Source organism: Propithecus coquereli, unplaced genomic scaffold, assembly GCF_000956105.1.
Source record: "Propithecus coquereli isolate 6110/MARCELLA unplaced genomic scaffold, Pcoq_1.0 Scaffold1, whole genome shotgun sequence".
NCBI lineage: Eukaryota > Metazoa > Chordata > Mammalia > Primates > Indriidae > Propithecus > Propithecus coquereli.
The window spans coordinates 26,652,119-26,677,686 of NW_012133857.1; the positions used below are offsets into that span (position 1 = coordinate 26,652,119).

Sequence of the window (25,568 nt, forward strand, 5' to 3'; positions counted from 1 at the left end):
AATTCCTCATTTCTCCCTCCCTTCAGCCTGGTAACCTCTAGTCTACTTTCTGTCTCTATGAATTTACCTAGCCTAGATATTTAACATAAGTGGAACAATAAAATAGTTGTTCTTTGTGTCTGGCTTATTTCACTTTGCATAAGGTTTTTAAGGTTAATTCATGTTGTAGCATGGGTCAGAACTTTCTATTTATGGCTGACTAATATCCATTGTATGTACATACTACATTTTGTTTAACTATTCTATCTAATGATGGAACTTGGGTCATTTTTACTTTTTTTTTTTTTTTTTTTGAGATAGGGTCTCACTCTGTCCTTCAGGCTAGAGTGCAATGACATCATCATAGCTCACAGCAACATCAAACTCCTGGGCTCAAGTGATTCTCCTGCCTCAGCTGCTGGAGTAGCTGGGACTACAGGTGCACATCAACACATCCAGCTAATTTTTTTTCCATTTTTTGTAGGGGGGGGGGTCTCACTCTTGCTCCAGTTGGTCTTGAACTCCTGGCCTTAAGCAATCCTCCCACCTCAGCCTCCCAAAGTGCTAGGATTGCAGGCATGAGCCACTGCATCTGGCCCATTTTTACCTTTTGACTAACGTGAATAATGCTTCAACAAATCTCTTTGACTCCCTGTTCTTAATTATTTTAGGTATATACCTACAAGTAGAACTGCTGCATCATATGGTAATACTGTTTAACTTTCTGAGGAATTGACCACCAGTGACGCACAAAGGTTCTGATTTCTCTACATCTTTGCCAACACTTGTTTTCCATCTTTAAAAATTATAGCCATCTTAGTAGGTGTGAAGCAGTATCTCATTGTGGTTTTGATTTGCATCATCCTAATGACTTATGATATCAGGCATCTTTTCAAGTGCTTATTGTTAATTTGTATATCTTCTTTGGAGAAATGTCTATTTGAGTCTTTTTGGCTATTTTTCAATTGAGTTGTCTTTTTGTTGTTGAATTGTAGGGGTTCTTTATATATTCTGGATATCAAACCCTTATCCACACCACCGTTTTATTTCTCACTCACACTATATCTCCCATATGGGTAGGCAGAGACCCAGGCGATGAAGGCTCCATATTGATATGTGCCTCCATAATGATGGCAGCAGAGAAAAGGAAGGTCAGAGCTGAACACTGACGATTAAATGCTTTTACTGGATGTGATGCATGTGACTTCTGTTCACATGTCATTGGGTAAAGCAAGTCTTGTGGACATCCTTAACTTTAAGGGGGATGAGAAAATCCATTACTCCCCTATGCCTGGAAGAAGAAGGAGCCACTCATTTGTGAATAGCCTTAATCCCTGCCATGATAGGGAAAGAATGGAGTGCTGTGTGAGTGAGATATTACCTTTCACACAGGTAAGTGCAGTTGATTCTCTTTATTTGTCATAGTTATGTTCTATTAATACAAAGTCACAGCAAATACTGAATTAGTGAATACTGAAGCATTGTTCCTAGGGAAAATCAAGGGCTAGGTTCCTGCAAGCTTCTGATCACAATATTTTCATTGATCAATCAATCCATAACCATGCTTCATGTGTGTTTCTGTTTAAGGACAATTTATTTAATATGTACTATTGATTTATTAATATTGAACTCAGGGAGAGCAGCACTCTAACTCAAGCCTGACTGAAGATTATCTAACATACACGTTTTCTCCAAAAAGCATATCACAGCCTTCTTGCCCTTAGAAATATTAGACAGTGCTTCATTATGCTTGGGACCATTTTAAACAGTGAAATCACCAACAAAAAGCAAAAAAAAAAAAAAAAAAAAAGTAGCACTAAATAGACCACTTTTCTATTCAGTCTGAGAGCTGAAATCAGAAGGCAGAACATCACCTCGTTCTACCTCAGCTGGCCATGTGAGCATTGGTGACTCAAATTTTTCACCCCTCTGTATATTTGTGCTAATGGTCATGCTACAAGTATTGATTTGGGGGTTACAAATAAATTTTGGCAAGTAGGCAAATTTGCAGATACAGAATCATGAATAATAAGGGTAAATAAATTATAACCTATTTGACTTGCTCAGGAGTAAAGGGCTGAGCCAGGATATAAATTTGAGTCTGACTTTAAAGCTCATTCTCAATCCATTGCACCCCACTGTCTCCATCAAGTCGTCACAGGATTACAGTCTACCCTATGGATTTGATGAATCAAGGAGCAGGGTAGTCATGGTTCATTCTTCAAGCCTGTGGTTCCTGCTAAAACCTTGAATAATAAGCAGACTAGAGTGCCTGCTTAACTGTTAAAAGCCACGTGGGTAAGCTGGAACTCCAAAGAAGGCAGAGATCAAGTGCATTATTTAGTATGCGTCTGCTCTGAATGTTGCGTGCCTACATTATGTCACAAGGACCACGTGAACTGGCTCAGGCTTGACCAACGTTTTTCCCTTGGGGTCCACACGAGAGAAGTTAATGTGCCCAGGTTCATCCCCAACAAAGTCCGCATGGTCCTTGAAGGGACGCCACTAATTCCTAAGAGTCTTTTATTTTATTTTATTTTACTTTATTATGTGTTTATTTTGTGGTAAAATACATATAAGATAAAATTTACCATTTTAACCATTTTTCAGTGTATTAAGTACACTGTGTTATGTACAACCATCAACATTCATCTCCAGAACGTTTTTCATCTTCCCACGCTGAAACTCTGTACCCATCAAATGCTAACTTCCCATTCCCCCCTTCCCCAGCCCTTGGCAACCACCATCCTCCTTTCTATCTCTATGAATTTGACAACTTGAGAGTGATTTTTATTGTGTGTTGGGACCAAATGTTCTTCTGTGGTAACGCTTCTCTCAAATTATGGTCAAAATCAGTGGGGAAAAAAAATGAGTTGGACAATATATCTATACTCACATTTAAGTCCTTTTATAAGCAACTTCCCTTCTGTTTTTAATAAGACAATTAAAGATCACAGGCGAGATGCTGGCCCCAGCCTTAGACTCTATAGCAAATGAAAGGATCTAAAAATTCAGTTATTCATTGTGTTTCCATTGAGAAGACCATGAGATAAATCACCACTGGTAATTGGGCAAGTTATTTCTTCTGAATTTTCAGTCTTGGGACATTAACTCTGTTATATCTCACAGATCACAGAATTCCCATTATCTAGTACGTCTTTCTGGCTCATGACAGAGTCTTCCGATCACTCTAGAAGTGGCATAAGCAGCACCCAAATGTGTTAGCCAATGTCATGAGAGAAGAGAACTCAGTATCAACTATGCTCAGACCCCCAAACAGGCAGCTCTTCAGAATCCCAACATTCCCAAAATCTAGTCTAAAACAGTGCTTATCCTCATGCTATCATGGTCTTCATCCAAAAAACAGTGGATTCTATTATGCGGTTAGCCAAGGACATTGCCAAGCTGTTCTAGTACCCTTTAGACTTGGTTTTCTGTTACAATTATCTCCTTTCCCTTTGTGGCCTATAGCATTCTTCACCCTTGTTTTAGTTATTCTACTGAAAGCTTTTTTTAAACCATTTTTGGAACCAGGCAGGAAATGGATGAAAAAGAAAAAAAAATCTTAACATTATTCACACATATTTAGGAAGTAACCTATGAAAATGGGGAGTTTTAGAATCAGTTCCTATGTGTATTAAATAAAGGGAGCAATGATGTGTGAAAAATAATAGACATAAAATAATCCTAAAATGATTAGTATTGATATGATTCTGTTTTAAAGAGAAACTATCCAAAATTATATTTTGCTTCAGCTCTAGTGAATATGAACTCAAGGTCAGGTGAGGTGACTCAGAAGGATATTGAGATGTAGGATATTCCAGATGAGAGCGAAAATCTTTCATAAGTAATCTAAGACGTGGTATTAAAAAGTATGTCACATAAGATCACTATCATATTTACATGGAAGACAAAATTACTGAAACACCGGAGCTTTGTTGAAACGAAGAAAGTAGAAAGCAAGGCATTGAGTATAGCAAGTGTAAAAGCCCTGAGGCTGGAGGAAGCTTGGGGTATTGAAAGAGTGGTGCTATGGTCTGAATGTGTCCCCCACCAAATTCGTATGTTGGAAACTTAATCTCCCATGCAACAGTACTGGGCAGCGAATTCTTTTGGGAGGTGCTTAGGTCATGAGGGCTGTCCCCTCATGAGTAGATGAATGCTGCTATAAAGATGGCTTGTGGGAGTAGGTTTGCCCTCTCCTGCTCTTCTGCTGTGTGGCGACATAGCATTCGTTACCTCTCTTGCCCTTCTGCCTTTCACTGTATGAGGATGCAGCAAGAAAGCCCTCACCAGATGTCGGTGCCTTGATCTTGGACTTCCCAGACTCCAGAATTGTGAGAGAATAAATTTCTGTTCTTTGTAAATGACCCAGTCTCAGGAATTCTGTTACGGAAGCACAAAATAGACTGAGACGAATGGCAAAAGATCCAATGTGGCTAGATGTTAAGAAATAGTGGATAATCACTCCAAGAATAGAAATATACCCTGCAGCTTCCTACCAAGCAAAGGAAAATGAAAAAAACTGGCAGGACTTCATTAAAAAATAGAAGTCAAGGAAATAGGAAAAAAGAAAGCAAACAGAAAAGAAAGTGGTAGGAATGATTATGTAAGTTATTGTAATAAATGTAAATATATTATACCTATCAATTAAAAGATAGATTATCAGTTTGGATTAAAAAGAGAAATACAATATCCATCATGTGCTGCTTACAGAATATCCCTTAAAACAAGACCATAGGGAAAGGTTGAAAATAAAAGAATAAAAAAAGTATAGTCTTTTTTTTTTTTGAGACAGAGTCTCACTCTGTTACCCGGGCTAGGGTGCCATCGCGTCAGCCTAGCTCACAGCAACCTCAAACTCCTGGGCTCAAGCAATCCTGCCTCAGCCTCCCGAGTAGCTGGGACTACAGGCATGTGCTATCATGCCTGGCTAATTTTTTCTATATATTTTTAGTTGTCCAGCTAATTTCTTTCTGTTTTTTTAGTAGAGACGGGGTCTCGCTCTTGCTCAGGCTGGTTTTGAACTCCTGAGCTCAAATCATCCGCCCGCCTCAGCCTCCCAGAGTGCTAGGATTACAGGCGTGACCCACCGTGCCTGGCCAAAAAGTATAGTCTTGCAATTACTAACCAAAATAAAGCTAGCATGCAATGTTAATATTATACAAACCAGAATTTAAGCAATTATAATTAAGAGGGGAAAAAAGGGATGTTACAATTGATTAATAGATCTTTGGTCATTTCAAAATTATTAGTGATACAATTTGTTAACCACTTTTATAATAGCCACCAGTTCACTATTTGTACTCTTAGAAAATATTTATGTAGTTGTTCATAAACCTTTCATGAATTATAAAAATTATTTTCATATTAAAATAACTGCAAAAAACACATTAAAAGGGATGTTACAACAGAAAAGAAATAATCTATCAAAATTATAGAATAACCATAAATTTGTAGGCCTCCAAAAATATAGCCTCAAATATATAAAGCAAAAACAGGAATATAAGGAGAAACAAATCTATAATTGCAGTGAAAGATTTTAAGATGTATCTATTAGGCATTGACAGATCAAAAAGACAAAAATTATGAAGGCTATAGAGTATATCACATCAAGAGCAATTACTGTTCATCAACTCTATCATCTTTCCTCTAACAATTTGAAAACACTGCCTTATTTATTCTTACTTTATAATCGAAAGAAAATATTTGGGAAACAAAAGCTCGAAGATGCGATGAAACCTGGTCAAGGTCACTTGACCACTGTCTGAAACCAAATGTTTCTGATCCATAACTCTTTCTGCTCTTGAATGTTCCCTTTTCTGTGTATCTGCACCATCTACATTCCTTAGGTATTTCCCCTGATGTCATAAGCGGAAGAGTGGTGAGTAAATTACCTGCTCTCTAAATTCTGGCTCTATGCAATAATGAGCAAGTCATATACTTTCTTTGAGATTGTTTTCTTAAGTATCAAATCCAAGGTTTGTCCTTAATAATTTCTGTAGTGTCTTATTTTGCTTATATTCTAGATTTCCATAGTCCTTGCCCTCACCATCTTTGGACAAGAACTTCAGACTTAGATCTCAGTTTTGTTTTCCCCAATAGGCCTTACTAAGAAAAGTGTTTTCACATCAATTGGCCTTTACAATCAGTAAAAATATCTAACGTTTCTTGAAATGCCAGATACCGATTAGGGACTCTATAATTCAGGAACCATTACTATCTTCATTTTACAGGGGAGGAAGAACAACCTCACCAAGGTAAAATAACCGGCTCCAATTATAAATATAGCCAGAGAGTGGCAGAGCTGAATCAGGTCCCAGTTGTGTCTGATGCCACAGGAAGGGCTTTTAATTACTATGCATGGATAGGACCACTCACTGACCATATTTTAGCAGAGCCATTTCTCATGGCATATTCACCACCCAGATGAATTCCTGACTATTCATACAGCAATGGGACCCAGGAGAAGATGGATGTTTCAAAACCATGTACAAGCCCAACCTCAAATTTAGCCACACCGTTTGACCCTCTTCCTCAATAAACATGAATAATAGAGTTGTCAAGTAGTTGGCAGAATTAGTTGGTTGGCATTTCAGCTCCTTCCCCTGGCTGCCTCTCTGCCCAAGGCTATGATGCTTGCAGTGATTTACAGAATGATGGAAGAGGAAGGAGGGAACAAAAAAGGCCCAAAGTATTCATCATCTTGACCATGAATCCTGGGGAAATCATAGCATCCCTCACCAAATACTCGATTCCAGTGAGGATGGAGACACCACCTCTTTTTCCTAACTCCGTTTGGCAGGAGTCAGAAAAGTGGTTTCCCAGAACCCCAGGATTGTAGGCAAGTTGGTATTTACAGACCCTCCTAAGTTGCTGCTAGACTTTTTGGTACCTTTACTTAAAGTAGAAAAAGACAACCTCCCAACTATGAATTAGAAAGTCAGTCTCCAATCTAGGCAGATGGGGTCCTGCATCACAGCCAGGTAAGCTGCAAGGCACCTTATGTGAAATAAAATGTATTCCTTCTTCTTGCAGTCCTCAGAGCCAGGTGAATATTAGCTTCCAACCACTGGACGAGGCAACTTTGTGAAATGCACAGATTGTATGACTGCATATGGCTGTCCTGATCCCTTTTCCAGCTAATGGCCTATCAACGTATCCCTTTGGGTCAGGAAATGCAAGTTCAGAAACCACTGAAATCATTGGCTTCCCTTAGCAAGATCTGATCACTGAGTTTTAATCAGTCTTTCTCATTGCCATAGCAATAACAACTGTCATCATTATTTACCAAGTGCCAACTACATGTTAGGTGCTGTACTTGGGAACTTACAGAGATGATGAAATGAGCCAGTCTGTGGAACTGATTTTTTAGCATCATCCATCTGGATGTTGATGAGTTTCCGCCCCAAATATCCTTTTTATTGTGCATAATTAACACTAAGCAGTTCTTTCTGACAGTAATTGGCCAAAAGCCTTAGTTACTTCCTGAGGTAACTTATGAAACCTTAGGAAGACTCCACCATTGACATGGGGGCGGGGTGATGCTCATCTTCCTGTTTGCTAAGAACAACTTCATTCATTCATTCACTCAATCACTTTATGGAGGTATTTGCTATGTAATAAATCACGTATATTTAAAGTATACACTTTGGTAAGTTTCAACGTATATATATATCCATGAAAGCATCAGCATAATCAAGATAGCAAACACACATAACACCCCCAGAAGTTTCCTTGGTCTTGTGTCATTCCTCCCTCTCACTCCTCCCACCCCCTCCACCCCCAAGCAACCACTGATCTGCTTTCTACCACTACAGATTAGTTTGCATTTTCTAGAGTTCTATATAAATGAAATCATATAGCATGAACTTTTTTCATCTGGCTTCTTTCACTCAGAATAATGACTTTAAGATTCTGATTCATTTTGTTGCATGTAACAATGGTCCATTCCCTTTTACTGCAGAGTATCAGTCTACTCTATGACTATAGCACAATTTGCTTATCCATTTACCTGTTGGTGAACATTTGGTTTGTTTCCAATTTTTGACTGTGCAAAAGAAAACGAAGAGCAGCCACTTTTAAAGCCCCAATGCTTAAGCCTTGTCTCACTTAATCCTGACAACTACGCTGCAATTAAGTAATGACATCATGATTTTTCAGATGATGCAATGAAAGCTCGTGGAGGTGAATTAACTTGGTCAGCATTAGAAGCATCATGGCTAAAATCTGAACACAGAGCTAGTTACCATGAAAGCTTACACTCTTGAACACTATGAGCCCAGAAGGATAAGTACTCAAAAGAAGCCATGGGAGTCCAGCACAGAGCTGGAAGTCTGCATGGGCCTTCCACAAAGACAGACTTTCTACAACTACCTATGCGTGACTCCAGGCCACACCAAGTAAAATATAAAGACTGGTGTTGGAAAGCTCCAGTTTTCCTCTGGACCTGGAAAACTGCCACATTAAAATCATACCTATACTAACAACTTGGACATAGGTGCTTAATAAACAGCTGTAGAATGAATAAATGGCCGAATGTGCAAATGAATAAATGGATGGAGGCAGGTAGATAAATGGAGGAAGGAAGTTAGTCATTTGTTGACTTGACGGTGGATTCATCCATCCATCCCATGAAATCACTCAAAATATCTCCTGAGTCATAAGGCAGAGCAGATCATCTCGGTAGTACATCAACTCTCACACCAGCCTACAGTGCAGACTGCTCTGTCGGCAGAAAGGGTGTGCAGCTGTGAATTTATGCAGGAAGTCCAAGTCACAGGCCCACTCCCAATCTTTAGGACCCCAGAGTGAATTTACCGTAAAGGTTGGAGCCATCTGTCTTGAAAGCTGGGAACTCCACTTGCGGGTCTCGCTTCCCGTGTTTGCAAATGAGCCTTGGCGTCTCCAGGCCTCACATTCTGCACGTGAGCCTTGACAAGTCCCTGCTGGTGGAATCTGGCCACGTTGCTGCTGACTTCATCTGGCAGAGGCCCTAAAGCCTGGGAACCCAGGTTCTAGTCCCATCTCTGACAGCTCCGTTGAAAACAAGTTTATTAACAGGCAGTTTTATTGAATGCTGCACACACAGGCATATTTCCCATTGCCATCTGATGACATCAGTGCATTTCTGGAGCCAAGATAAACACAGCGTCATCCGTGTGACTGGCTTCCCAAGAACAGTGAGGTAGATTGCTTTGGGGCCTCCTCCTGCCCCGTTCTTGCCTCCCCTTTCCACCCATCTCTCAAACTGCATTGAAAACACTGGGGCGGGTGACAGTGAGGGCTGAGTAGGAGATGCAGCTTAGGGGAAATTTAATCCAATTCAACTGGAGAGGCGTGCATCTCGCCGCACCATAAAATTCCATTTTGAGCTCAGCATGGGCTGATGGAATAATGAAATGAAGACAACACTCTGCAAATGGTTGGCGAGTCTAATGACGATTTTTAGAGGGGCCATTAGATTGTACGCTCCCTCCCTATGAGCCAAAACCACCCAGCAGGCCTTTGGAGATGAACCACTCTGTCATTCTTCTCTCCCTTCCCCCAGCATCTGCCAGCCTCTGTCCCTTCTGGTATAAACAGCTTCTCACATAAAATGAGCAAACTGTCAGTAGCTCCAGTAGTGAATGGTAAAGCCGGATGCCTGGCACTGTGGCCCCAGCCCAGTGGTGGTGAGTCACAGCTGTATAATTCCCAGTCCTGCAGTAACAGCCACCAGAGTGTGCTCTGGGTTAACAGGCCCAGGAGGGAGCTGAAGAAGCAGGACCAGCGAAAGGCTTTTAAAAGCATCTTGAATTCTCCTTTAGCAGCCTTCTGTTCAGGTGCTATCCAGGCCATGCCAGTCCTGGGAAGAACAGGCAAAAAGCCATGGATGGGGTGGGGTAGCTTCAGGGGCTCACCCTCCATTAGATCTGCATGCAAATCTGCTCCAGTGTCGTGAAGATTCAAACGATGATAGTGCTGATGACAGCAGCTACCATTCGATGAGGACCTATTATGTGTCAGCATTCTCCTATGCTCTTTACATAGTTTAATTCACTCATTCTCCATAGCTAAGTTAGACTTGGGCATAAGCATCCCCATCTTACAGACAAGAAAACTGAAGCGCAAGGTGCCCATGGTTACACAGCTGATAAGTGGTAGAGTCAAGATGTGGCCCCATATGTTTTCCATTACCCGACAGTGACAGCTCTCAAATGCTGGCATGCAGCAGAAACACCTGAAGGCTTTGTTGAAACAGATTGCTGGGCACCACCTCCAGAGTTGTGGCTCCATAAGTTTGGGGCCAGGCCTAAGAATCTCTATTTTTTTAGCAAGTTTCCAGGTGATACTAATGCTACTGGTGCAGGGACCTCATTTTGAAAACTACTGGACTAGGCTGACTAAATCTGGGTCCTCTAACCATCATTCCATGTAAGAACTCAGCTCAAAGGTCGCCCCTGCAGAGAGACTTTTCTTAACCATCCAATCTAAATTAGATTCTCTAAATCAGGGGCCTGTGGGTCAAATCAGGCCCACTGCCTGTTTTTCTTAGTAAACTTTTGTTCCCTGGCTTTGCCCATTCATTGACCTATTGTCTATGACTGCTTGCTTTCGTACCACCACATCAGACTTGGGTATTTGCCCAAGACTGTATAATCTGCGAAACCCATAATACTTACTATCTGGCTCTTTACAGAAAAAGTTTGCCAACTCCTTGCCCTCAATAACATCACCCCGTTTTATTGCTTTGCTAGTACACGTCACCCTCGGAATGTGTCTGGTTCATTCAGCTGTTAATTTGTCTGTAGCCCCCACTAGACTGGCAGCTCCATAAGGGCAGGGTCACTTGTATGCTTGTTCACAGCTGTGCCCCAGTGCCTAGGAGAGTGCTTGGCACAGAGTCAGCACCCAATAAATAATTGCTGAAGGAAATTCACTATTGAGTGCCCAGGTACATGACACTGTATCAGGAACACGAGAGCCCCTGGAGGAAGTACAGTAAAGCCAGGATGAGAGAGTGAGAGGAGCCTCAGATAAACAGGGATTACTGACGGGGAAAACAAGTCTTTGAAGGCAGGGCCGTGCTGCTTCCTGCAGTGGTGGGGAAACGGGGGTGGGGAAAAGATGAATTCCTCAGTCACCACAGTCAACCTCAGATTAGGAGAAATGTCCTGCCCCTAAGAATGAAAGAGCCTTGTGTGACACATGCTGCTCCCCTCTTCCTACACACGCCAAATCTGCTTTCTGGATCTGACATCCTGGGTGGAGCACGGTGGAAGAGGCAGGGGTGGAGCAGGAAGAGCCCAAATGGGCACTGGAGTCAGGCAGAGGGCCCGGCTCTGCCCCTCTCTCACCGGGGCATCTTGGTCAAGTTTCTGATCCCCGCTGAGCCTCAATGTATTCATCAGAAAAATGGGAGATCTTGTACCCAGGACTAAAAGTGATTGTTTATTCACATAACACCTGTGTATAGAAGGCCCAGCATAATTTTCAGCACCGAGTCTACAGTGGTGAACAAGACAACCTGTGTCTCCCTCTACCAGATTCGCATTTTAGAAGGCAGGGTAGACAACAAAAGGGGGAGACATAAATGAATGTATGGAGAGTACCCACTATGTATTCACCATACGGAAGGGCCCTCTCTAGTCTCCTTTGAATGGGGGCTCTCTGTCGCCCTATCTGCACCTGCAGGCGGAAACATCAAAGGGATGTTTGGGCGCCTCTGATTTCCCAGGAGCAAACACGGCAGAGGGACCTTCCTGCCTTCATGTCCATGGATGCCTTGGCAAGATCTGGGCCCTGCATGGGCTCCATCCATTTCTCCCCAAATTCTTTGCATACGAAGTTGGTACTGACTTCATTTCACTTCTGAGCTTCACTCTAATGAACACTTCAACTTCTCTAACAAACCTGATCTTTGTATAGCAGGCTTCTTCAGTAGCAGCTCAAATACCACCTCCCCAGAGAGGCTGTCCTGACCAGTCTAAATTAGCCAATCCCTCCTGCACCTAGTCTACATCCATGATCTGAGAAGCTAATTTTTTTTTTTTATAGAATAGATTAAATGAGACGCAACTTGCAAGGCACTCAGGGAAATGTCTGGCACATGTAACAGTTCTTTAAATGTTTCTATCATTATTGTTAATATCGTTGCGCTTTTTAAAAAAAATCACAATCTAAAATTATCCTGGTCCTTATTTGTCTCTATCCCCCTTATAACTACAGTGCAGCAGAAACCTTAATTACCTTGTTTATCGTTTTATCTGGCCAATGCCCAGAACATAGCCTGACACATAGAAATACACAATAAGTATCTGTTGAGTAAGTGAGAGAACAACAACAAAAAACTCCAATGGCCATTCATTTATCATAAAATTTTCCAGCATACTCTCTGATTCATCACTTATACTATCCTTAGGGGAATAATCTAGTGGAATGCCCGCAAGAAGCCCACTGCCCAGCCATTAGAGACAGGTGCTATAGAGGCTCCAAGTGGCAAAGAGGCCAAATTAAGGAGCCTCCTGCTGACCTGTTGATCCCCCAAGAGACATGTGTAGAATATTCTTCTTTGTGGCAAGACTGCCTTTGTACTCTGTGCAGCCTACAGAGAACTCCCAAAAGACCCACTCGTCCCAGGTCTGGGAACTGTGATGTTGAGGAGATCTCAGGCACCGAGGAAGGTGGGCGGCAGAGCTCAGTTCTTCAGCAGACAGCCCTGAAGCCTGCTTGGGGCACTGGAGAATTCAGCTGGGTAGCTCTGTGTGGACCCATGTCTAAGCTGCTTGGGTTCACTGGAGCCAGAGAACCTCATGCAGTTGCATCTTTATAAAAATCCTGCAGCAGAAAACATGGGTAACAGAAAGGCTCCCACATTGGCAGAATTAAAAATTCTTTTATTAAAACCCTCTGAGGGGCCGGGCGCGGTGGCTCCCGCCTGTAATCCTAGCACTCTGGGAGGCCGAGGCGGGCGGATTGTTTGAGCTCAGGAGTTCGAAACCAGCCTGAGCAAGAGCGAGACCCCGTCTCTACTAAAAATAGAAAGAAATTAATCGGACAACTGAAAATATATAGGAAAAAATTAGCCGGGCATGGTGGCGCATGCCTGTAGTCCCAGTTACTCGGGAGGCTGAGGCAGGAGGATTGCTTGAGCCCAGGAGTTTGAGGTTGCTGTGAGCTAGGCTAACGCCACGGCACTCACTCTAGCCAGGGCAACACAGTGAGACTCTGTCTCAAAAAAAAAAAAAAAAACCCTTTGAGAAGGCTGAGAAGGAATCTAGGATTCTGGAAAATCCTGTGCTTCTCCATCCCCACCTAACCTCCCTCTTTCCCACACAGCCGAATGTTCTTCTGCCCCTCTTTGTGCTGACTCAGGGCAATGTAATCAGCTAGTCACTTACTACTATTTCACAAAGAATACGGGAAGGAAACAACAGCTTTATTGAGCAACTTCTATATCTAGACACGGCACCAAGAGCTCTAATGTACTCCCTCAGCTGGGGCTGGATTAGCTCTGTGAGCTCCAGGTCTAAGAAAGTGGGCTCCAGGGTCAGGTTGCCTGAGATTGAATCTGTCTCTCCTACTTATCAGCTATGTGATCTTGGGCAAGGTATTTAACTTCTCTGAGCTTTGCTTTACTCACCTCTACAGTGGAGACGGGAATAGTAACTACCAAATCAGATTGTTATAAGAATTGGCATGATGCATGCAAAGTGTTAAAAATAGTGTTCAATGAAAATTTAATAACTTTCTCCATCATCATCATCATCATCATCATCATCATCATCATCATCATCATCACCATTAAGAGGAAACTGAGGCTCCTAGAAGTTCAACAACTTTTCTGAGGTCAGAGTGATGAAGCAGTGGCCAGATCTGCCTGATTCCAGAAGCAGGGCTCTTCCCACAGGGACATACTGCTTCCTCCTCATACCGTGGTCCCAGTGGGCTCCCCAGACTTGGACTGGGACACAAATGGTGCCCAGGTTTGGAAACACAGTGGGCTTCTGCCAGACCCTCTGCTCCTCCCAGCCTGGTCCAGACCCCAAGTCTTGGAGTCAGTTGTGCGGCCTCAGGTTTGCACTGGAGCACAGTCCTTTGCATGATGCCACCCTCTCCCACCCCTTTGCAATCTAAGAAAACTCTGAAGCAGTTGAGATGGTTAGGGAAACCTGCTTAGAACATATATTTTTAGGAGAAGCAGAAGGAATGGGAATAACTGATAGAAAATAATCTTTGATGTAGAAAAAATTGTAAAAGACTTTTATCTTTTCAGTGTGATGCAACCCTGAGCATTTCCAGTTCTGCAGAAGATCCCTGTTCATCTGCCTGTCTCTTAAATATTTGTTGCCATGTGTCAGGCACTGTGCTAGGCGCTAGGGGGGACCCTAAAGAACAAAGTGGGCAAGATCCCTGCCCTCCTGGACCTCAAAGCAAAGTGGGGGAGCCAAATGTTAAATCATTATACTAGTATCTAATTACAAGTTTGATAAGCATTAATAAGGAAAAATACAGAGTTTGCTACAAAGCATGTAACTGGGGACCTGATCTTGTATTAGGAGCTGGTCAAAGAAATTCTTTGAGGAGATACACTGAATCTGACACCTGATGGATGAGTAATAGTCACTAGAAGTCAAATAAAGAATTTTATATACTCACAATAGAGATATTTGAGTTTCACAGGGCTCAAAATCAACTAATTCATGCCCATCTCTGAGTAGTGTCAGATGTTTCATTTTACCATATATGAGAGAATGCTTTGAAAGCCCAAAATTGGGCAATTACTCCTGGTATCCACTCTTCATCTTTCCTGTGATAGTTTGAAGTGACAGTTGAGTGTTCTGGACAAGTAATCAAATTGCCACTTTTCTCCTGTGCAAAAATACCATCAAGGACATGGTAAAATTACTAAGCTTTGGAGACTAAGAATTTGGAGATATTGATATTTGAGGATGCTCCATGAACACTTGGAGTATCCAAAACGTCAAGGACATCCACTCAGGAGAAGCAATCTGATGGCCTCTTCAGATTTTCATGGAGTGCAAGAAGGAGTACCAATAGAAAAACCATAGCTATGTGTATTCGATGCAGGCTATCCACCCAGAGGATGCACTAGTTATAACCTTTCCAGAGGGCAGTTTGGCATAATGACATGTTTATATGTGACCACGCCACCTCTAGAAATTGTGCTTAAGGAGAGGAGCAGGCACATACACGAGATGCAAGATACACGGGGTTAGCTGCTGCTGTCCTGAAATACAGAGGAAAAGTGCCAACAATGCAAATGGCCAAAAATAAACCTTCAGCTCCATGGTGCTCATTGACGGTACTCTTGGCATTTGGGATGGGTCAATTCTCCTTCGTGCAGGATCATCTGGTACCTTTAGGATGGTTAGCATCTCAAGGCCCCACCCATATGCTAGCGGGCTCCCCGTCATTGAGACAGTAATTACCCCCTCCCAAACATACATTTCCAAATGCCCCCTAGTGGTGGTGGTACCAGTCTGGATTAGAAACTATCAACAGAAAACTATCCAACCACTGCAAAGGATTGTCTGGATTGAAATATACTGATGCAGAAAAGTGTTCACAATGTATGAAGTAGAAAAAACGAGTCAGGGTAAGTGGTGAGTACCATCACATTTTTGTCTGAAACAAACAGAAATGTGCTCCTATGTACGTAGATACTTGAATATACGTGGAAAAAGGTTGAAAAACAATTTTCCCTGGGTGGTAGAATTATGAGTGATTTTTATTTGCTTTCCTGGAGGTCTCATATTTTCTTTTCTTTTTTTAATGAGCAAGTTTTCCCTTTATAAAAGTGGAAAAAGCGATTCCTATTTTGGAGAGCAAAAAGGTGAGCTGCCACAGCCTGCTCCTCATACTGCTCCCATTATTGTTTTGATATAGTGAAGGCGGCGGGACCTGCCTCAGAGAGCAGGAGCCTCAGCTCGAGCAACGTGGCCTCACCACCTTTCGCTCTGCTGAATACTCGGCCATGTTACAAGGCAGCAGCTGTCATACCCAAGCTAGAACATGGTAGGTGCTCAATAAATGGCTGTTAAATTGAGTCATCCTTTTTTGTCTTGATTGGGTCAGAATTTTGCTGAGATATCCTCCAGCTTGTAACACCACTTTCACCCAGTGGTTCTCCTACTCCCCAGGTACAGTGGGCAATGTCTGGAGACATGTGGTTACCAAAACTGGGAGATGCTACTAGCATCTACGGGGCAGGGGCCAGGGATGCTAAACATCCCACAGTGCACAAGACAGCTCCACAGCAACGAGTTATCCAGCCTGAAAGGTCAACAGTGCTGAGGTTGAGCAATCCTGCTCGTCATTTGCCTTTTTATGGTTTGTTAATTAGTTTTCTAATTCTTCCTGGAGTATTGTCTATTGTAAGTGTGCCACCATAGCATCTTTAAGAGCTGGAGTACATGCTATTGACTGTGTGAGTTCAAAGTGAAATTAGAGCCTTAAAAATGACTTTGGGTGAGGCGCAGTGGCTTACATTCGTAATCCTAGCACTCTGGGAGGCCAAGGCAGGAGGATCGCTTGAGGTCAGGAATTCGAGACTAGCCTGAGCAAAAGCAAAACCCAATCTCTACAAAAAATATCAAAAATTAGCTGGACATGGTAGTGTGTGCCTGTAGTCTCAGATACTCTGGAGGCTGAGGCAGGAGGATTGCTTAAGTCTAGGAGTTGAAGGTTGCAGTGAGCTATGATCAACACTCCTGCACTTTAGCTGGGGTGAGAGAGCAAGATTCTGTCTCAAAAAAGAAAAAAAAAGAAACAACTTCAGGCAATTCTCTATTCTGCTACCAGGGATCTCTGAATGACATTAAACACCTTATTTGGAATGAGCAGAGGCAAAGGATATGAACTACTTTTCTGATTAGTTTTCAATCCAATAATTAGAAATCACAAGACATCATTCTGGCATCATCTGTTATTTATCATTTTCACACTATTTTTAAAAGATTGGGTTTTGAAGTTATTGAGTTTTTACAAAATTAAATGCCTATACTCAAGAATACTTCCCTAAATGGTTGTGACTTTCATTTGCATTATATTTAATTGAAGGCATTTCTTGGAAGAAATAGAATAATAATATCACCTGAAGGTATATTATCAACCCCAGGATCAGGGAGTAAAATGAAAGGTTTCTATGAAGAATGAAAGCACATTACTCTCAAACCTAACTAGTCTTTAATACTTTACCTCCAGCACAAAGCAATTTTACATTCACTGTAATTTCTCTTGATAGAAAAATGGTTTTTCTCAAATCATGGACAACTAACATGATATTAAACATCAGAATTTTTATTAGTGAAAGGCAATTAGGGACTCAAATTTTTCTAATCTTAAAGCATACTAGACAGCTTTTTAAAAAAACCTTTAAATTCATAAATAGTTCTTTAAGTAATAGACTTTAAAAGATCACATAATTTAAAAATTTAAAGTTCATTTCTTTCCTGCAACATGACCAGTTCAAACACCTTTAATATAGACTCATATTTTATTAGGCAAATATAAAATCCTTCAAATAGCTTGAGAAGATATTCTCTCTCCGGAGAGCAATTTCCTTTTCTAATCATCTGTGTCATATAGGTTTGAGTAAGTGTAGGGAATAGAGAAAACCATCCACAGAACAATAGAATTATTACAGGTGGGAATACCCTTTCATTTGGCACAATTCAAACCACTTGTTTAATAGCATTAATCATCTTCTTTCAAAACAAATTAAAGAAATTTCAGTTTTATGCTTCCCAAAGACATTCCTTTTAGATGAGTCAAGTGGCTTCCAAAATACCATAAGCACTCACTTTTGGGATTGGTGAATTTAATCAAGACCCCAGCTTCTGCGATTGTCTGTTCTGTTGGGTCACTATGAGTAGAAATGAGCACATCACAGAATGATGTTCCATGGTCTTAGAGAAGAATCTACTTAAGCTGGGAACTGAAAATAGCTTAACTTTAGAAAATTCAGGGAAAGGTGGGCTGCGTAGAAGTTGTTGGCAATGTGATTACCAAGAAAAGGAAAGAAGCTCACAGATGTAGCTAGGTGTGAAAATGCCCTGCTCCAGTGCTGGTGGTAGAATGGAAATGTCAAACAAAAGTGTCCCGTCAACCACCACCTCATATGAGTGTCCAAACTCATTCAAATACTCTCATTCTTCTCCAACTAATTCTTTAATAATGCAATCTTAACTAAAACAGAAGAAAGGAAAGATGTAACCTTATCCCACAAACTGGGAGAAAGCAATCATTTCTTCCTGCTAATAACCTAGCACAGAACGACCTTCAATTCTCATGAAGATTATTTTTTGTGAGTGTTTCTATTCTAATTTATTTTCTCCTCTGTAGTAAGAATTAGAACAGAGATCACAAAACTAAAGTGTCTGTAGGGTTCAGGAAGGTAACACAAAAGGATGAGACAGACTCAGTGGAGACTTGGTGAAACTGAATTCTGTCTACTAGGAATGGCCGGCACGCAACTCCAGCCTATTACATCCTTGCAGAAATAAGATTCCAGACTCTTAAATTTTCAAGATATAAATAGGAACTTTTCCATGAAATATTTTTATTTTTAAAGTATTAGTACCTAATTAAATTTTTAAACAATATCTTGCTGGCTAAACAAATCCTACTTGTGTGCCTGATTTTATCTGCCAATCTGCAACCTCAATATTAGAAGAACAAAATAAGAAAATGGCTAATCAAAGAGATGATATCAGGGTCACCACCACTAAGTTATAGGTAAATTCTTGGGTCTTCTTTAATTATAATGAAGAACTTTTCCTAAAAGCATCATCACACTTAAAATTCCTGACTTAAAACTTTAAGGGCTGTTTAAACTTTGAAACACTGAGGACATAGAGAGGATCTCCAGAGAAAGAAATTTTATGTGTCAGAGGAAGGCAACAGTGGTCAAACACTTAAGATTCTGGCAGTGATGTCTCTCAAAGCTCACAGAGAAGATCATAAAAATACCCAGTTTACAGAGATGATTCTAAACCAACATGGACCTGGTGGAAGAGAAAATTCTAAGTACCGAGAAATGCATATCACTGAGAAAAATGCAGTGAAACAGAAAGAAAGTAAGTTCTTTTCATTGAGCCAATAATATTTACAGCCTTTGGGTAGTGCCAAAATATGTCCAGAAATGCAGTGTCTTTCTTTGTAAAAGCAAGGTCAAACTTAAAATTTAAACACAGCATTGATCACTGGGAAGAATAAGGCTTCCTCTCGCTCCTCAACCCCTCACTCTCCTTTCTAAAGAATCTTAATTGTGTTAAATGTTTTAAAGATTCATGGCCAATGAATCCTTTTCCTCCCCCAAAATAAAGTCTATGTCATGTTTTAAAGTCAACGTTTCTGAGACACTCTAGACAATCCTGTTAACAGTTAACAGTGGCAATACAGAATGAATTTGCATTGTATCACTCAAGGCTCAATTTCTCACTTCCCATTGGGGCCCCTGACATCTTCAACCCATTTAGCCCCAACCACTTTTCTGAGTCAGTAAAGACTCCTTCCTTCCGGACTGGAATGAGGAAGGACCGGGCAAGACAAAGTTAAAAGCCCAAACCACCAAGATCCTCCCATCAGGAATGGTACCTGTTCAGGCTTCAGACCCGGCGGGACCCAGGCATACTCTTCTAGGGCGCAGCCTGAGTCATCATCCGAGGTCGAGTTCCTCTGGAAGTCAAACATGAGTTTGCTAATGGTCTTCTCCATCTCCAGCGGCATCGCCGTCACCATGTGCTCCTCCCGGGGACACTTGCAGTGCAGGCAGATCTTCCTGCAGGCAGCAGAGGTAGAAGGTGAGAAGGAAGGAAAAAAAAAAACAAAACCATGTTTTCAAGAGCCTGCTAGTCATCAGCCCTTGGACTGCAAACCATAAACACATTCCTTGGCAACCGCTTCTGACCAAGGCATCTCAAGCAGTGTTCCAGAGCACACTTGTCTTTGCAGAAGGTGTGGTGCACACACATGAAAACAGCATGAAAGGTCACAGGCCACCAAGTAAGCATGCTAAGGGCATTTAAACATGGATCCCAATCTTCTCTTCTAAATCAATATCCCGAGAGAAATGGTAATATATTTTTTTATTTTACTAAGTAAACCACTGGATTATGAACCATGACCACAATTTCCTTGACTGTAATAGCAATTAAATATACATAATACATATGCTGACCAGAAATATTACCTGTAGATTTAACAAATACTGACAACATACTGTTTTTATAAAAGCCGTGGAAAACGGAAGTGGTTTGTGAAAGAATTATGGGTGAAATTTTCTTTAAGAAGAACAGCAAATGTATTTTTCCCCCCACTAAATAAATCTGGCCCTAAGATCTCATAGGAAAGACATTTTCACCTCCACTAAAGATCCTTGTAGGTTTGAAATTCTAATTAGAAACCCAAATTTTCCCTATGTTGGTGGGTTCTTTTATATACAAAAAGATCATGCATGTGAATTATTTCAAAAGGTAGCAGCCAAAGATAAAAATCTCCCAAACTGAACATTTCTCTTTTAAGGTTACCATCTGTTCCCTTATCCATGGCTACAGCAATGATGAAGCAATAAATATGTTGATGTCAGCAACACAAAAACATTTCTAGCTTCCACCAATAAAATAAAAAGAGAAGAAATGGATGGAGGAGGAAAACCTTAAGAAAATAAGCTATTTTATATGTAGCCTTTTCTTTATTATTAGTTTTAGTAGCACCTTACAATGGTATTGAAAGAGCCCAGAATCCTAATCCCCACATATGCCTGAATTTTTTGATAACAGCTTTTTTACATACGAGTCACATATCACAAAATTCATCATTTTAAAGTATGCAACCCACTGACTGTTAATATATTCACAGAGTTGTGAAATCATCACCACTCTCTAATTTTATAACATTTTCATCACCCCCAAAAGAAACCCCAGGAGCATTAGCAGGAATGTACCATATCCCTCTGCCCCTAGGCCCTGACAACCACTAATCTACTTTCTGTCTCTATGATTTTGCCTATTCTGGAAATTTCATATAAATAGAATCATATAATATGGGGTCTTTTGAAACTGGCTTCTTTCATATGGAATGATGTTTCAAGGTTAATCCATGTTGTAACACATATCAATCCTTCACTCCCTTCTACCACTGAATAATATGCCATTGCATGGAAACCACATTTTTCATTCATCAGTTGGTGGGCACTGGACTATTTACACTTTTTGGCTTTTGTGAATAATGCTGCTCTGAATGTTTATGTACAGATTTTTTGTGTGGATATATGTTTCCAATTTTCTTGAGTATATACCTGGGAACAGAATTGTTAGAATGCCAATTTGAAGTTTAACATTTTGAGGAACTGTCAAATTGTTTTCCAAAATATCTGTACCTTTGTACATTCCCACCATTAATGAATGAGTGTTCCATTTTCTCCACATTCTTGCCACGCTTGTTATTGTCTTTTTGATTATTGCTATTCTAGGGGGTACAAAGTGGTACGTAATTGTGGTTTTGATTTGCATTTCCCTAATGGCTAATGATGTTGAGCATCTTTTTATGCGCTTATTATGTATCTTCTTTGAAGAAATGTCTATTCAAATTTTTAGTCTATTTTTTTCATTGGGTTATTTGTGTTTTAATTGTTCAGTTGTAACCATTCTTTATATATTTTCTGGATATCAGTCAGTCCTATATCAGATACACAATTGGAAAATTTTTTCTCCCATTTTGTGGGTTGTTTTTTCACTTTCTTTATGAGGTCTGTTGAAGCACAAAAGTTTTTAATTTTGATGAAGTCTAATTTATTTTTTTTCTGTTGTTGCTTTTATTTTTGGAACCATATTTAAAAAAACTATTACCTAACCCTTGGTCATAAAAATTTACTCTCATATTCTAATCTAAGAGTTGTATGGTTTTATTTCTTCCATTTAGGTCTATGATCCATTTTGAGTTAATTTTTATATATAGCATAAGTAGGAGTCTAACTTCATTCTCATGTGGTATCCAGTTGTTTCAGCACCATTTGCTGAAAGGATAGTTTTTCCCCATTGAGCTGTCTTGGCACCCCTGTCAAAAATCAATTAACCATAACTGTAGGAGCTTACTTTTGGATTCTCAATTCTAGTCTGTTGATCTATATGTCCATCCTTATGCCAGTACCACACTGTCTTGATGACTGTAGTTTTGTAGTAAGTTTTGAAATCATGAAGTATGATTCTACAACTTTGTTCTTTTAAAAAATCGTTTTGAGTCTTCTTGGTCCCTTGGATAGGCATTCATAAAATATGAATTTTAGAATTAGTTTGTTAATTTCTACAATAAAATCTAGGTGGGATTTTGATAGGGATGCACTGGATCTGTAGACCAATCTGACAAATATTGGCATCTTAAACTACATTAAGTCTTCCAATCCATGAACAACCAGAATGCCTGTCCATTTTTTCAATATACTTTAATTTCTTTCAAGGATATTTCATGGTTTTTAGGTACAAGTCTTGCAATTCTTTAGTTAAGTTTATTCCTAAGTATTTTATTCTTTTTGATGCCACTATAATTGGAATTGTTCTCAAATTCATTTTCAGATTGTTAGTGTATAAAACAAATAGTTTTTATATTGATGTCAAATCATACAGTCTTGCTGAACTCATTTATTAGTTCTATTAGTTTGTATGTGTGTGTGTGTATTCTTTAGGATTTTCTATATACAAAACCATGCCATATGTGAATAGTTTTACCCCTTCCTTTTCAATCTGATGTCTTTTATTTCTTTGTCTTGTCTTATTGCCCTGGTTAGAACCTCCAGTGCAATATTCAACAGAAATAGCAAGGGAAAACATCCTTGTCTTGTTTCTGATCTTAAGGACAGCATCTAGTCTTTCAACATTAAATATTGTGTTAGCTGTGGGTTTTTTGTAGATGCCCTTTATCAGATTAAGGAAGTTCTCTTTTATGTTAATTTATTTTTGTTTTTTTATCACAAAAGATGTTGGGTTTTGTCAAATTCTTTTTCTTCATCTATTGAGATGATTAGTTGTTTTTGTCCTTACTCTATGAATGTGTTGTGCCTGAATTTTGATGAAAATATGTACTTGAATAAACCGAATCAGTTTAGTCTAGCCAAGGCAGGCTTGTCAGATTCTCCCACATCCTGCTTTTCATCAGATCGAAATATACGCAGACAGAATGCACACCTTAAATCTGGTTTGCATCTCCAAGTTCAAAGAAGTTCCATCCAAACCCTGGCTGTTGCTTTTAAAAATAGTCAGAGTTTTAACAGTAACTGTTTAATCAGCTACTGTAAAGTCATCAGGGCTGTTAGGAAGCAGTCAGATTTTCTTCCCCCAGAACTTTTCATGCCAGTTTGTGACTTAAGAGAAAAAAGTTTCCCTTAAGTGTGCTTAAGCAAATTTAGCAAGCTCTTTGGTGACTAACACTTTTTACTAGAAAGTCATACATTAAAAACAAAATGTAGAAGAATTTTACCATGTTCAGTTTCCAGAATAGCCATCAATAAAACTAACTTACTCAGCAATGAAGGGAAGAGCACACTATTTAATGCTGCATGGATGTGATTTAATGAACTGATGCTCCAGGAGAAGAAATAAAAACGAGAAAGCAAACCACAGGTGTACAGAATCAGATCTCAAATGAGTGTCAACAAGTAGAGGACAAATAGAGAGGAGAAGAGGGAGAGGGTTTAGGGCCCCACGGGGTCATTCAACACATAACTATCAAGCACCTACCATATGCCAGGACCTGTTCCTGGCACCTGGGTACCCAAAACAAAGATCCCTGCCCTCACAGCCTATATTCTCAGAGGGAGAAACATACAACAAGCAACAAACAGAATAAATCACCCAATCACATAGTATATTAAAGGTGGCGAGTGCCATGGACAAGCAGACAGAAGCAGGATAAGGGTGGTCAGGATGGGGAGCGGGTATACACCGAGCAGTATGCACAGCATTCATTCGCCCATCAGTCCTCCAAGAAAGGAGATATCATCCCCACTTTCCAGAGAAGAAAACAAAGGCTCAGTCAGGGCAGCCAAGCAACTTGTCCCAAGTAAACCCTAAACAGTGAGCAGATCAGGGACCCAAAGTAGGATCTATAGAAAACATACCTTATTCCAAGCACAAAACACCATATTACTCCTGAACAACAAACTCAAAAGCAAAATCAAGAAAGAAAAAATGGAGAGAAAACAAAAATAGTAAATCAAAACCATGGGGACCTTATCTATTTTCCTGCTACCCGCCTGCCTTCCACTACTCATTTATAATTAACAGGCACTCCCGTGGCAAGGCATTTTTATTTGCAAAGAATTTTCAACCTTTGGGTGATTCTGTGACAGCCTTTGAAAATGGCTAATTTAATAACCTCCCCCTAAAAATTGGAAATCCAAGACCCAGACGCTCAGAAAGGGGCAGAGGTTGGGAGGTAAAGCCAAGAGGATTTCTCTTCGTTCTTGTGTCTCTCCCCCTTTGGCAAAATGCACACAGCAACACCCAACAGCTCTCCCTTTCAATACACTGATTAAAGCTTTTCACCTGAATGAAGCATATTCAGCAGTGTGGGGGGAAATATATGATTTGCCTTTTTTTAAAAAAATAGACATTTATGAAAATAGAACCTGCTAGTAAAGCGGGATTTCATTAAAAAAATAAAACATACAAAGAGTGCATTGGTTTCATTCTGTCAGAGTTGACATTCTACCTGCACATAATTGGGTTTGTGAATGACAGGTTTCCAAGGAATAAGCCATGATTCAGAGAGTGGAGAGTCTGCATTCTCCTTCCCTCCCTGCCTCTACCCGGAAACAACCTCTGCAAAGTCCCCCACCCCAAAGTTGCAGCTATTAATTCACTGCTTCCATATCTCAGAAGCCATAATCAGCTCTTCCACGATACAGACAGTATCAGCAGATGATAGTCCCCTCTCTTTAACTGTCTCAAAGTGGCCTGGTCATCTGCACCAACACTCCACCACTTAGAGAATGTCTAACAATTTATACCAATGAACTTGCCTGCCATTATGTGGAAGGATTCACCATAAATAGATTACAGGGTGGGGTATTGGGAACACTCACCCTTGAGATGTTGACAGGTTATTTACAACATTGAACCCTGAACCACAAGGTCTTGTTTTGTGTGAGAAGTGATAGGATAAAGGCAAAAAAGGGATCTTCCTTTATAGCATGATTTCTGACAAGTTCAAGTGGCAAACTGTAGAAATTCAAATCTGGATGGGATTCCAAACATCATTAAGTCTTTTTTATTCTTTCCTTTTCTGTCTCTTTCACCCCCTTTTTTTAATGAAAGGAAAATATATTTTGCAAAAGAACTCACATGTGGCAACTCGAAATATAAAATAGGGCTGCCCGACTTGATGTGGGAGAAGACGACTACACGCCCAACTTCTCTGCAGCTCAACCTCCCCACCAGACCCCAGGCATGTTCGTGATCCTACAGTCCTCAAGGTGGCAAAGACACAGCCTGAAAACCACCATACTTCCTGGATACCACTAAGTCATTTCTAACACACAACAAAATATGAATTAGGTGCTTCATAACTTGATACATGGAAAGAAGGAA

The 25,568-nt window shown here is 40.4% G+C and overlaps 1 protein-coding gene across 1 annotated transcript in view; it reads right to left on the reverse strand.

Annotated features, from left to right (window-relative positions):
- The window catches only part of PRICKLE2 (prickle homolog 2 (Drosophila)), a 163,316-nt gene that overhangs the window by 77,107 nt on the left and 60,641 nt on the right, over positions 1-25,568 (reverse strand). Inside the window, exon 2 of the mRNA XM_012638692.1 lies at positions 19,582-19,765. Coding sequence (XP_012494146.1) covers positions 19,582-19,725 — 144 coding nt within the window. The 5' untranslated portion in view covers positions 19,726-19,765. The remainder of the gene's footprint in view (positions 1-19,581; positions 19,766-25,568) is intronic.